This window comes from Vigna unguiculata, chromosome 7 (genome assembly GCF_037176805.1).
Source record: "Vigna unguiculata cultivar grain cowpea cultivar isolate G323 ecotype 2 chromosome 7, ASM3717680v1, whole genome shotgun sequence".
Classification (NCBI taxonomy): Eukaryota; Viridiplantae; Streptophyta; class Magnoliopsida; order Fabales; family Fabaceae; genus Vigna; species Vigna unguiculata.
The window spans coordinates 39559857-39572834 of record NC_140798.1 but is presented as its reverse complement, the minus strand read 5'-3'; the positions used below and the strand labels follow the sequence as shown (position 1 = coordinate 39572834).

Below are 12978 nucleotides of genomic sequence, written 5' to 3'. Positions count from 1 at the left end.
TGATTAAATGGAAGATCTTGAAAAAATTAAATATTATCAATATTAATGTTGTATAGAACATGCTGCTAAGATAATCAACAAGTATAAATGGTAATAATGATTACAGGGTTATTAAATTTCAACCAGAATTTCACCATAATATTGCTGATACTTGAATAATTTTGGGATATTTAAGATTGTAATAAGACTTAAAAACTTCAAACTTGAACACCTGTTTTGAAAAACCCTTAATAAATTATGATAATATTTTTGAATGATTTCTTTTTATTATCTTTCGATTTCTATTTTTTTTTTCATTTTTTAAAATTAAATTATTATACTAGAACACGATGTATCAAACTTAAAAGGAGAATTCAATCGTACTAAATTGAACAAATAAAAAATACAAGATTAACTTTGAACTTAACTAAAAAATTGGAATATCAAATTATTAATTATATCTAATTTAACATTTTAATTAAAAATTGTTAAGCAATTTTGAATATTGAAAAAATAATTTAATCATAATTTTTCAAAACCTTTGATCAATTGTTTAGACAATCAAGTTTTGTCCCTTAAAGTAATCACATGTTCGTCTCTCATACTTTCTTTCTACATACTTTAAAAAGAAAAATCTTTAATATATATTTTTTGAAATATCAATCGATAAAAGTAATCTAATATTGTAATTTAAGTTATTCATTATAGCTCTAAAATATAGTTTATATATTAAAAATATTTGTTATATGAGATCAATGTTTAACGTATATATTTAAAAGATATAATAATACATTATTATTTGTTTAATATTAATAAATCAATAAATAATTTATAATTAGCAATAATTAATGATTAAAAGTACAAGACATTTTGTCGATAAAAAAAAAAAAGACATTTTATAATTGGCGAGTTCCTGCGGTGCAAATTAGCCGAGTGAACCCGGAGAGGACTAACATAAGCGGATTGAAAATGTCACTCACCACATAATCAAAAACCAGCGTTCTCTTTGTGTCTCAAAAATTTATACGGTGGGTTTGAACTTTGAACTTTGAAGGCCAAATCATGCACAGTGCCTTGCAGTCACAGGTTCTGCAACTCACTTCTTCCTTCAGCTTTTACTTCGCAATTCGTTAGTTTGCTCAACCCACGACTTTATAGTTTTCCCAATTGCTTCAAATTTATGAAACATTTGACCAAATCGTATACCCTCTTTAGGGTTTTTGAGAATCTTAAGGGAATCTAGTGCTGCACGTGATTGAATAGAATTAGCCCCCTACTCCAACTTACATTGCTGTTACAAATCTTCAATTTTCCTTTTTGTTTTTTTTTTTTTATTTTTTTATTTTTCATGTAATGGGTAGTGTTGAAATCCCCAATTGGCTGAAAGGGTTGCCTCTGGCCCCGGAATTTCGCCCTACGGACACCGAATTTGCTGACCCAATTGCTTACATTTCAAAGATTGAGAAGGAAGCTTCCAGCTTCGGGATTTGTAAGATTATCCCACCATTGCCCAAACCTTCAAAAAAATATGTTTTCTCTAATTTGAATAGGTCACTTTTGAAGTGCCCGGATTTGGGTCCAGATAACAGTTCATTAGGCGTCTGTAATTCATTGAAAACCGGTTCTGGGGATGGTAGTAGTGATGGGGTGTCTCGAGCTGTGTTTACGACAAGGCATCAAGAACTAGGGCAGAGTCAGAGTGTGAAAAAAGCCAAAGGAATTATTCAGAATCCACAGCCAGGTGTTCATAAGCAAGTATGGCAAAGTGGGGAGGTTTATACTCTGGAACAGTTTGAGTCTAAATCGAAGTCTTTTGCAAGAAGCTTGCTAGGGTCGGTGAAGGATGTTTCTCCGCTGGTTATAGAGTCTATGTTTTGGAAGGCAACTTTAGAAAAGCCCATATATGTGGAGTATGCCAATGACGTGCCTGGGTCTGCTTTTGAAGAGTCAAAGGGTCAATTTCATTATAGTCATAGAAGGCTGAGAAAAAGGACTTATTATAAGAGTAGGCTAGATAGCTCTGATTGTAAACAAACTGTAATGGGTTGCGGAAGAGATACCCAAACTGATGAGACTAAGGGTGCTTCTGTCCAAAGTGACGCTGACAAATGTTTACGGATGACCAAATCAGTTGATACTGTGTCAACATTTTCATCGAATGACGATTCACAATCTTTTAAAGAAAAGAGTTCAGATACCGGCAATGATATGCAAGGCACTGCTGGTTGGAAGCTTTCAAACAGTCCCTGGAACCTGCAAGTTATTGCACGATCGTCTGGCTCATTGACACGTTTTATGCCGGATGATATTCCTGGTGTCACTTCACCTATGGTATACATTGGTATGCTGTTCAGTTGGTTTGCTTGGCACGTAGAGGATCATGAGCTTCACAGCTTGAATTTTCTTCACACTGGCTCATCAAAGACATGGTATGCTGTTCCTGGAGATTATGCGTTTGCTTTTGAGGAAGTCATACGCACTGAGGGTTATGGTGGTGATGTTGATCATTTAGGTATGTGAATGCTTTGACTATTATCTGTTTACAGAAGATTTGGCACCTGTGGTTGAAGTGACATTAATACTTTCATGTTTTTATTAAAAGGATTCTGTACCTTCTTTCATACGAATGGATGGAAAAACTTGATTATGGTTGATCTATGTCTTTGGCATGATATATTGAGAAAAGTGTTTAGTGATTTATAGTGACAGTTTTACTTACATGTGCTGGTCAGAAAAGAGCTGACAACATACTCTCTAAAACACCCTTTCTAACACACTCTTAATTTTTAAAATCTTTTTAAATTTACCAAATCATAATTAGGTTTCTCTAGATAAGGAGTGGAACCAACACATTTTGTGATTTTCCAACAAATTTCACTCGATTAAAAAGTGCTGGAAGGACTGTTGCTACCATGCCTTGCCAGTAAATGTGTGTCCTGTTTGTATACGTGTCTGGTAACACAAAGGCAGTATTTATCCGCCTAGTTACTATTTATCTTATAACAAGGATGATAAAGTAGCTAACACAAAGATAATTTTCTTATCTTGATATAGCCAGGTTATTTTGGCATTTTTATTTTCCTCTATAAAAAGTGTGGTAATTTCTCTCAGTGGTTCATGTAATGCAATTCTGTAAAGGCTTTGACAAGGTTTTCTTTGTTTTCTGTCAGTTCTTTCAATTTTTAAAACTTGTGGGTGGAGAAGGTGCCTTAATACTCTAATTTATTAATATGTTTTCCTTATTCTAACTTTTGTTCTATTTTGATTTCATCTATACAAACACAAGTAATTTTCAAGGCATATGAAATTGCAGTGTACACAGGACACAACATGACATGGTTGTGGTGATATAGAAAATCTTCGATAGAAGTTTATGTCTGAAAATTACATAAGCACGTACTTTGTAAGGTAAAATATGTACAGAAAATAGCTAAGAACTGTGTGTCTGTGTATGCCTCTTGACAGTCTTACTTTACTGTGTACAAGTGAAGTATGAACTCTTGTGTCAAACATGGACACGGGCAAAACCAATTTTCTTAATTGATATTGTATATTAGGTGTTGTTTGGTTTTTGTGAAAGTTTTTTTCTGTTTTCACCTTGTTCGCTGTTTTCTCTAGTTTATATAAGAAAAGGTGAAAGAGATGAAAACAACAAATTATAAATTATTTTTATGGTTTCCTAGACAATCTTATGAAAGTAAGATTTGTTTTTGTTTGAATTCAAACCTGTTCATCTCATTTTTTTCCCATTTAGTAGATCCATTTTATTGTTAAGGTAGTTGAATGCTATAACATCTACAGGGAATTTGTAACTCAAGTACATTTGCTTTTCTTGCCAGCCGCTTTGAAACTTTTGGGTGAAAAAACAACTCTTTTGTCACCTGAGGTAATTGTTGCATCTGGAATTCCTTGTTGCAGGTCAGTTGCTTAACTATTCGACATTCTTTTATTTTGAGAATATCTATGATGTTGAATTATGTACTTAAAAAATATTATCATTTCAAATATGTAGTTCTCTTTATTGAACATCAAACTCACGTATGCACTGGCTTTTCCTTCTAGGTTGACACAGAACCCTGGTGAATTCGTTGTGACTTTTCCGAGAGCTTATCATGTAGGATTCAGCCATGGTAATTGCTTTGAAGTTTATGTACACCTGATTTTTGCAGTAAACTAGTGTCGTAGGCTTTTAGCTTATGACTAATGGATGGACTGTGGTGGTCTTTCTGCAACGTGTGCTATATAGAGTGTTTGACATTTGGTACATGAAATAAGTTGCATAATGAAGACTACAGTTTAATTAGTTTCAGTTAGAATATCAATATATACTCGGTAATGTTTGATAAAAAGAATAATTTCCATTTTTGTTTTTTAAACGCGAGGGATATTATTTTGGCCATGCATTCTGAAAAGATATAGTTTTAACTAAGTGCTAGTGCGAGCCCAATAATTTTTTGGCATTTGCAATATACCATGTGGGTTGGAGGTATTGTGAATGGTATTTAGGCATAACGTGTGATCATAAATGGCCTAATAGTTCTACCCGACAGCTACGTAGCCTCTTAGAGATTTTGCGTCGACTATATGGACAAATTATAATATATAAGTAGATGCAAATCTTACTTTACATATATTTCTCTCCATTTTTTACTTTTCATAAGGTGAAGTTTCTATCCACTTATATACTAATACTATAATCTGGTCATATCTCTTGTTGATGTAGTATTTTCAACAAAATATATTTTTTTAGGAATTTAATATCACGAGATAAACTTAAGAAACTGATGTAAGATATATGGGGAGAGAGACATAAGGGGATAATGAAATAAGGTTTTGTGCTCAAAGTTGAGCATTCAGAGGGGTTGATGGCTTATTCATCGTGTAAAGATAGTTTACTTGTTCTGTTTCTCTAATAGTTTGATTTGTGTGTTTCTCTCCATTCTTTACTCTTCATAATTTTCGGGTGGATTTGTTTTCTCTCTTCCTTTTCAACTTCTTTTCTTGACTTTGAACTTTTTACAAGGAATCATTGGAACCAAATTGTTTTTAGTTTTAAATTTTAATAATGGCTTCTATAGTTAAAAAAGAAACCTCTTATCCGCCCACAGGACTGTAGAAGCACTATTTTTTATCCACCATAATTCTCATTCTCTCAAGTTGTCAACATAATTCTCATTTTGTATTCGATTTGGTGAAATCAAGGTTTTAACTGTGGGGAAGCTGCTAACTTCGGAACTCCACAATGGCTTAGAGTAGCCAAGGAAGCTGCAGTTCGGAGAGCTGCAATGAACTATCTTCCCATGCTTTCCCATCAGCAACTGCTTTACTTACTGACCATGTCTTTTATTTCAAGGTAAGTGCATCTTATACCACTGCTTGTATACCTAGATATTGCCCTCTGGAGATTATATTATCATTTCAATAAATATGTAGCTCCTATTTTGTTTACCAATAATGCCTGTGATAATTGTTCTTAATTATTTGTGATTGCTGTTAGTAATTTTTAAATAATATACCAGTTCTCTGATGGCACAAATGGATAGTAATATTACAAGTCCTTTGCAATTACCCTAATGTATTCAAGTTTCAAAATAGCATGTTCAGGGCTTTGCTAGCGTAAGGACTGTTTGTTACAGAGTTTCTTGTAAAAATTCATTTTTTTTTTAAAAACAATGCTAACTTCTTTTAGTTTTTAATGCTCTTGTTTCAAGTTTTCAAAATAATCAGAAGTTGAAAAATGTCTAAAATCTAATTAAAATCAAGTGATACTTTGAATAGCTTCTCATAAAATTACCTGTTTTTTTGAAGTGATTTAATGGTTATAAACAAACACAAATTAGCTTATGTTGTTTTTCTTCTTAAAATCTCTAAAATATATTTACTCGACTGTTTTATATAAGAATCACTTACTTTTAGTCTGTACAACATAGAACCCAGCTGAGATATTTTAGATTTAAAATGTAAATGTATATGGTTCTATTTGATCTTGAAGTGGAATATTTCTGTTGGCTTTTAGATTGTATAGATATAGATGTTGGTATAGATCTGTCTGCATTCTTGTTTTGCTATCATGGAGATTGTTTTAACATTCAGATGCATTATGCAAGATGTTTTTGGTTTATCTAGGTTTCAACGAATTGCTTATTTTTTGTTCATGATGATATGTTTTATTTGATAGAGTTCCAAGAACACTATTACCTGGGGTGCGCAGTTCTCGATTGAGAGACCGTCAGAAAGAAGAAAGGGAGTTTTTAGTAAAACAGGCTTTCATAGAAGACATGCTACAGGAAAACAAGCTGCTATCCATTCTTCTTGGAAAGGAAGCTGCTAAAAGAGCTATTCTATGGAATGCTGATTTGTTGCCAGATTCCGGCAAAGGTTTTCAGTTACATGGTTTAACTTCTACAACTGGAACCTCTGTGGAAAACATGTCAAATATTAGTTCTGCCGAAAAAAGTGGTCATTATATGCTTGATGATGAGATGAGTTTGTATATGGATTCTTTGACTAATATAGATATTGGTGGTGATGATCTTCCCTATCACTTCGAAACTGATTCCGGAGCATTGGCTTGTGTGGGTTGTGGAATCCTTGGTTTTCCATTTATGGCTGTGATACAACCAACTGAGAAATTGACAATGGAACTTCCTGATAATCATCTAATTCAAGTTTCCTCTCCGGACTCTACTGCTGGTCTTCATAGTTCCATATCACGTAATACTTTCATGCTTTGTCATACTGTATATATTTATTTTTGTCACATTTTCATGTGTAGGTCTTTATGCCTTTTTTTGCAATATCATGGGGTAAAGTTGAACTTGTCAACCATTATGGATGTGGGCAAGGCGGAATGTTTTAACTTCTAGAGTTATTACTGGTTTCTAAAAAATCTTCTAACTTCCTGGATCAGATAGAATACAAATATTATTAGGAAATCAGTTGTGTTGTGGATCTCATCCTGCTAGACACCTTATTAATATCACTGCTGCACCTTTTTTAAGTGGCATTTGATACGTGTCTATAATTTTTATACACTGAATTGGTTCCTCTATGTAATAGTGAACCAAAATACCAAATCACGTTAACCAAAATATTATTTTATCCTCTGCAGCATTTACTGGAAATTTGGCATACTCCTTATCTCATGATTATATCAACTATGTATCATTCTGTGTGCATTTTCCTTTTTTATGATATTATGGAAGCTTACATGATGACCAAGACATATTTGACAGTTGAAGTTGAAGCTTTTGAAGTATCCTTTACTTTTCCATTCAGATGACACTTAATACTGAAATGAGTTACTGTATGATCTATTCTTCAGGGGATCTTTCTTTTTCTGGACTTTCATCAGTAAAGGAGATGCCAGATCAATCATTAAATAAGTGCAGTAAATGTTGGAATACGTCCAGTAAATTTTTTAGGCCTCGGATTTTCTGCCTGGGGCATGCTGTTCAAATAGTAGATATGTTGCAGAGCAAAGGTGGAGCCAATGTGCTTATAATTTGCCATTCAGGTTAGTTTGCAGATTGCAAATCTACCTGCATTATCATTCTGTAAAAGTTGGGTAAAATCAAATGTCAAATTGCAAGAGATGTATGATTTTCTGTTTTCTGCTGCTTTCAACTTCAATATAGTAAGGAAAGCTTGTGGCTCTTGTATATAACAATCTGATCAGTTTCAGCTAAATATGGTTTGTTGAAGTATCTTTGAATACCTTACATCTTGGATGATATCTTAGAAGTGGTTTCCACATTTCATAATTTTTTTTCTTATTTAATTAGGCTCTGATCATGGTTCTATAGCATAAAATAGAGCCTAATGTTTAGTTTTTTGTATAAATTTGTTAGTTTCAATTTTCTAATTTCCTTCTTTCCCTACCAAAGCCCCAAGCACACCTTAACCCCCAAAATTAGTCCTGAAACTCCTAAACTTTGGAACTCTTCTGTTTGGTGTATTCTGTTTTTCAATTGTCAGCTCTCACTGTTCTGTTGGCCATAGAAAAACATTTTGGTCACACTTTCCCTCTTTTATTTGTGTTTCACTTCTAATTGCTCCACCAGTCTCAATGTTCCACAATAATTTTTTTGGAGTAATTGCACAATATCGCCATACGCTATTGACTACTGTGAGAAAGATATTGAACGACGTTATTGCGAGGGCTCTTATGGTGATGAAGTAGAGAATAGGGTCCTTTGATGTATGTAGCCGACCTCATATAGAGGGTTAAGGCTTCTGTTGTTTTCTTATTTATTAGCATCAAAAGTCTAAATGGCCTTTTTTAGTATAAATTAGATTCTGTTCTTTCTGATAAAAAAAAAGTATAAATAAGATATAATGCTATTCTTTTGCATCACATGTTGTTCTCTTCTCCATTTCTGGTATAAACCATACGCATACCACAGGCCTGATAGATATGAAATCTATATGCACAAGTCAGTTGTTGATCGATATATAATTTATGTTGCAATCCAGTTTACATCACTTTGTTATTAGTTAAAGAGTGAAAGTTTTATCTTATAACTCAAATAGCATGACAAGCATAGATGAGTCTTTTAATTATTTAATGTATTTATTTTCTTATACTTTTCTGCATTTTTGTAGACTATCAGAAAATAAAGGCACATGCCAGGGAAGTTGCGGAAGAGATACACGGTGCTTTTGATTATAATGAGGTTCCATTAGATACAGCATCCCCAGAAAATTTGACCCTGATAGATCTGGCTGTTGATGGTGAAGAGCTTGATGAATGTGAAGACTGGACATCAACACTAGGCATTAACCTACGGAATTGGGTCCATACAAGAAATAATGCTCCTTCTAATCAAGTTCCTTGGACGCTTGGGAGATTGTTCCATGATAAATGTCCTGCTTCAAATATTTTAGCTTTAAATTGGCAGTCTCGGAGATTTCGGTCGAAAAGGTCAAGCCATTTAGCTCAGACTAAATCCTCTCACAGCATTGAGAGAAAGAAGGATGATCAGTCGGGTGGAAGAATAAATGACTCCACTGGGGACAAGAAGCTAATTCAATATGCAAGAAAGAAGTTCAAGTCAAAGCAAAGTTTCCCTGTAGTAAGCATGGTCTGTGAACTCCAAGAGAAGTCCCAAAAAGTGTCTGCTACTTTAAGTGCGGAACATAATAATTGTGTTTCTGAAACTCTTCAAACTGAGGATTTAAGGACCGAGGGTGCATTGCCATGTGCTTCTGCTTGTACTGAAATGTCTGCAATGCATCCTGAAATCCAGATTGCTGAAATGCCCATTAGCACGAATATGAGTGCTGCTAAGTCACAACCTTCAAATTCCATTCTTGATCGTGTTTTAATGATTGATAAAGCTGGAGCACAGATTGAGAATCAAACCATGCAGGAATCATATGTAGACAGAAATAATGATTTAACACCCAGTCATTCCAAGATGCACTACAATACCAGTGTCTCAGAAATATGTAGCAAGGAGAGCCAGGATTGTCAGGACAAGAAATGTTCTAGCACACTTTCAGATGCACCAGATGGAAATATTGAAATGATTAAAAAAACTGAAATTGCAGAAGCAGTCATCATTGATAGCCACTGTAATAGGTTAACATTGGATGATCAAGGGCATCAAGAATATCAGTCTACCAACAAAAGCAACAATGAGGAAGCTGCTGTATCAACTGCTTCAATGGTAAATCAATCTACACTTACTTCTGTGGATGGAAAAGTTGAAAGTCCAAATAATAATCATATCTCAGAAAGAATTAGGAGTCCTATTTTCCTAGAAAAAACAACTGAGGAAGGAATTGATTCTATAAGTAAAATGGACAAGGAGCCTCGAATTGATGAAAGACCAATTAGCAAACATACTCCAAACGAAGTTTGTGAAGTTCGAAGAGAGATTTTTGCTTCTGTAGACTTGCATAATAACGGAATCTTGGATGATGAGCAACAAGTAACTCAGGGTGGAAAAAATAGCAAAAGGGAAATAACTCATGTTTCAACTGAACAATGTTGTCCATCGTCTGTGCAGTGTCAGATTGAAAATGCGAATAAAATTAATGAGGGCCCTGTTTGCAGTTATGCTGCAGAAGGTGAAAATAAAAGCGTAACTTCAATAGAGTTAGGATGTTCTGAAGTTTCAGGGGAAGCCTGTCCTAACAAAGACTCCTGTATGCAATTTTTTCCGGATAAAGAAAAAGAAATGAAAAACCAGTCGGTTAATAGAATTGATGAGGAACTTTTCTCTGGCACGGATACATCGATAAAAGACTCTTCTCTGTCAGTGCAGGAATGCTCAAAAATTGAGAACGAGATTTATGTTACAGAAAAGATAAATGAAAACAAAGCTGATTTGTCACATTATAAAAGGGGGCTGGAGAGTTGTGAGTTAGCTACAGAAGTTCCCAGATTAAATTCCGGGAAGAAAAAAATGAGGAAAGTGGAACGAACAAGGAACCAATCTAATTCTGACAACTTTATTAGAAGTCCATGTGAGGGGCTGAGGCCAAGAGCTGGGAAGATTGCCGCTGAAAAAAGTAGAGTGGAAATCAACCCAGTTGACAAGGAAAATCAGGTGGCTAAACGGGCAAGGAGATCTTCTGAAGTTTTGGTTCCTCGCAAAAATAAAAAAGATGGTGTTAAAAAGTCCCACAAGTGCGACCTCGATGGTTGCCGAATGAGTTTCAAGACTAAGGCAGAGTTACTGTTGCACAAACGAAACCTTTGCCCACATGAAGGGTGTGGTAAGAAGTTCAGTTCCCACAAATATGCTTTACTTCACCAGCGAGTTCATGATGATGAGAGGCCCCTTAAGTGTCCATGGAAAGGTTGTTCCATGTCGTTCAAGTGGGCTTGGGCAAGGACAGAGCACATACGCGTACATACTGGGGAGAAGCCTTATCACTGCAAGGTGGAGGGATGCGGCCTTTCATTCAGGTTTGTATCTGATTTTAGCAGACACAGACGGAAAACGGGACACCATGTGAAACCTCCTGCTTGATATATATTCATGTGAACTTTTTGTTCTTGCAAACGTGTGCATATTTGCAGTTAGATTGGTAAGAAATGAGGCATGGAGTGTTGTCTGACCATACATAAGCATTCTGGTTAGTTGTAAAGTTAGGATAGAATGGTTGTTCTGTAGGTGCTCAATATCCAATTCATTTGAAGGCAGTTAGAGTTGGTAACTCCAGAGAGTTTTGATCTTTCTCTATAACTAGAATTCAGGTCTAGCAGCAGCCTCTAATGAAGGGAAATCCCTCCTTAAGGAAGCTGCATCATGTTGGTTGGTCATGCCTCTGATAGCTTACTTTTGTTGATTCCTGTACTTACGGTTCTTTTGAAGGAGTTCATAGGTCCTTCATCTTTCTGGATATGTAGTTGTTCATTACGGCTGTATATTACTTTGGATTAACATCATTTGTTATTAAGGGGGACAAGAAAACTGAGAGTAAGAACCAAGATTTGTGCTCTCAAAGATTTTATGTACTTTCCTCCTGGCTGGTAAATTCAGTGGTAAAACATTAAGTTGACACTGCATATTCTTACTGGTTTTCTACTATTTCCTGCTGTTTTTTCTAGGTAGTTTGATTTTTCATTTTTCTTTTAAATTTTATCTTTAATACTTGTTAGTGTAATAAACTCTCATAGGATGTAGTTAAAATATTATAATATTGTTTAGAATTAATTTTAAATTGTTAAAATGAGCTCATGACACTTGTAGTAAGCTCATTATTTAGTTATTGGCATGCTTTAGATTATTTGTATTCCTCTTTATTCATGATCATCAATGAGTAATATGAATGTTGTTTATCTTTCAGCTTTCTTTAGTTCTTTAATGGTAGCTAGAAATCTTGAATTCTTTTTTATCCTTTTATCACAACTTTTAACAAAATAAGTTGGCATATTGGTTCTTGAGTAGATGACTTGTTTTTGTCATTTTATCATATTCAACCTTTAATGCTTAAATTGAAATTTTCTGATTGATTTTTCTGGCTGCGTAGATGTGGCAATTTGCAACTTAGGAATTGGGTTACTGTTAAAGTGAAACACGTTTCAAATTCCTCAAAAGGATTTTTATTTGACAAAATAGACTTTGTAGTCCACCAAACTTACTTTTGCTACCCTACTTATAACAGATTATTTATTCCTACTTTGAATTGGTTTTCTGCAATAATTTTTTTATTTAAATTACGAATATTAATGTTAGTTCTGCTTACAATATTGGTGGATGATAATTATCTAATTAGCATTGAATTTTGCAATACAAAAAAAACTTTCTTTTCTCTTCTTAAATTAGCTTGGTTCCGGTGGAACTAGTTTTTGAGAAAAAACAGTTTTTTAGTTTTGGATTTATTTTAAATGTATTCAAAAAGTTATTTTAGGTTTTGGTTGGTTTTGTGTTGGTAGAGTGATTCAAAGTACAAGAATCAAACGCTTGTTTGTTTAATTTTGATTGACTCAAATCTGAGCGAGAACCAGACACTTTTTCTTAAGACAATTTTTTAATTGGCTCAAAACGGATTATGGTTTACCGTAGTTGAATTGGTTGTAAAATATAAACCAGTTTAGTTTTATTATTTCAATGTTTTAAACATGCTTGGTTCGGATCATAATTTGGTTTGATTTGATTAGATTGCCAATAGCTTTCTAATATATTTTTTGGTTTGATTTAATTAGATTGGCAATAGCTTTCTAATATATTACTATTTTTTACACAAAATCACTTTAGGGGTTGAATATTGTGTTTGGGATAGAAAATTTCAAAATTTTTGAGATATATTTAAATATATTTAATATGAAATAATTTTATTTTGAATTGTTTTATTTTTTAAAATATATTTTAATAAAGAAATTAAAATTTAATTTTTTAATTTTTTTAGTAATGTATTTTCATTAATACAAAATACAAAAGAAAAAACTTAAATATTTAATAGTTGTTAAAATTTTTAAAATATCAAAATTTTTTATTTTTTGTAGTTGATTGTGGATTATGTGATTTTTCTATCAAAAATTGT

At 33.6% G+C, this 12978-nt stretch overlaps 1 protein-coding gene across 1 annotated transcript; it reads left to right on the top strand.

Moving 5' to 3' along the window:
* Positions 1–968: 968 nt before the first annotated feature.
* ELF6 (Zinc finger (C2H2 type) family protein / transcription factor jumonji (jmj) family protein) lies at positions 969–11500 on the top strand. The gene is made up of 7 exons (XM_028078644.2): positions 969–2491; positions 3819–3897; positions 4042–4109; positions 5182–5332; positions 6158–6693; positions 7304–7495; positions 8584–11500. Exons 1-7 carry the CDS (start codon positions 1333–1335, stop codon positions 10959–10961), a joined length of 4563 nt encoding a protein of 1520 aa, XP_027934445.1. The 5' UTR covers positions 969–1332; the 3' UTR covers positions 10962–11500.
* The last annotated feature ends 1478 nt before the right edge of the window (positions 11501–12978 follow it).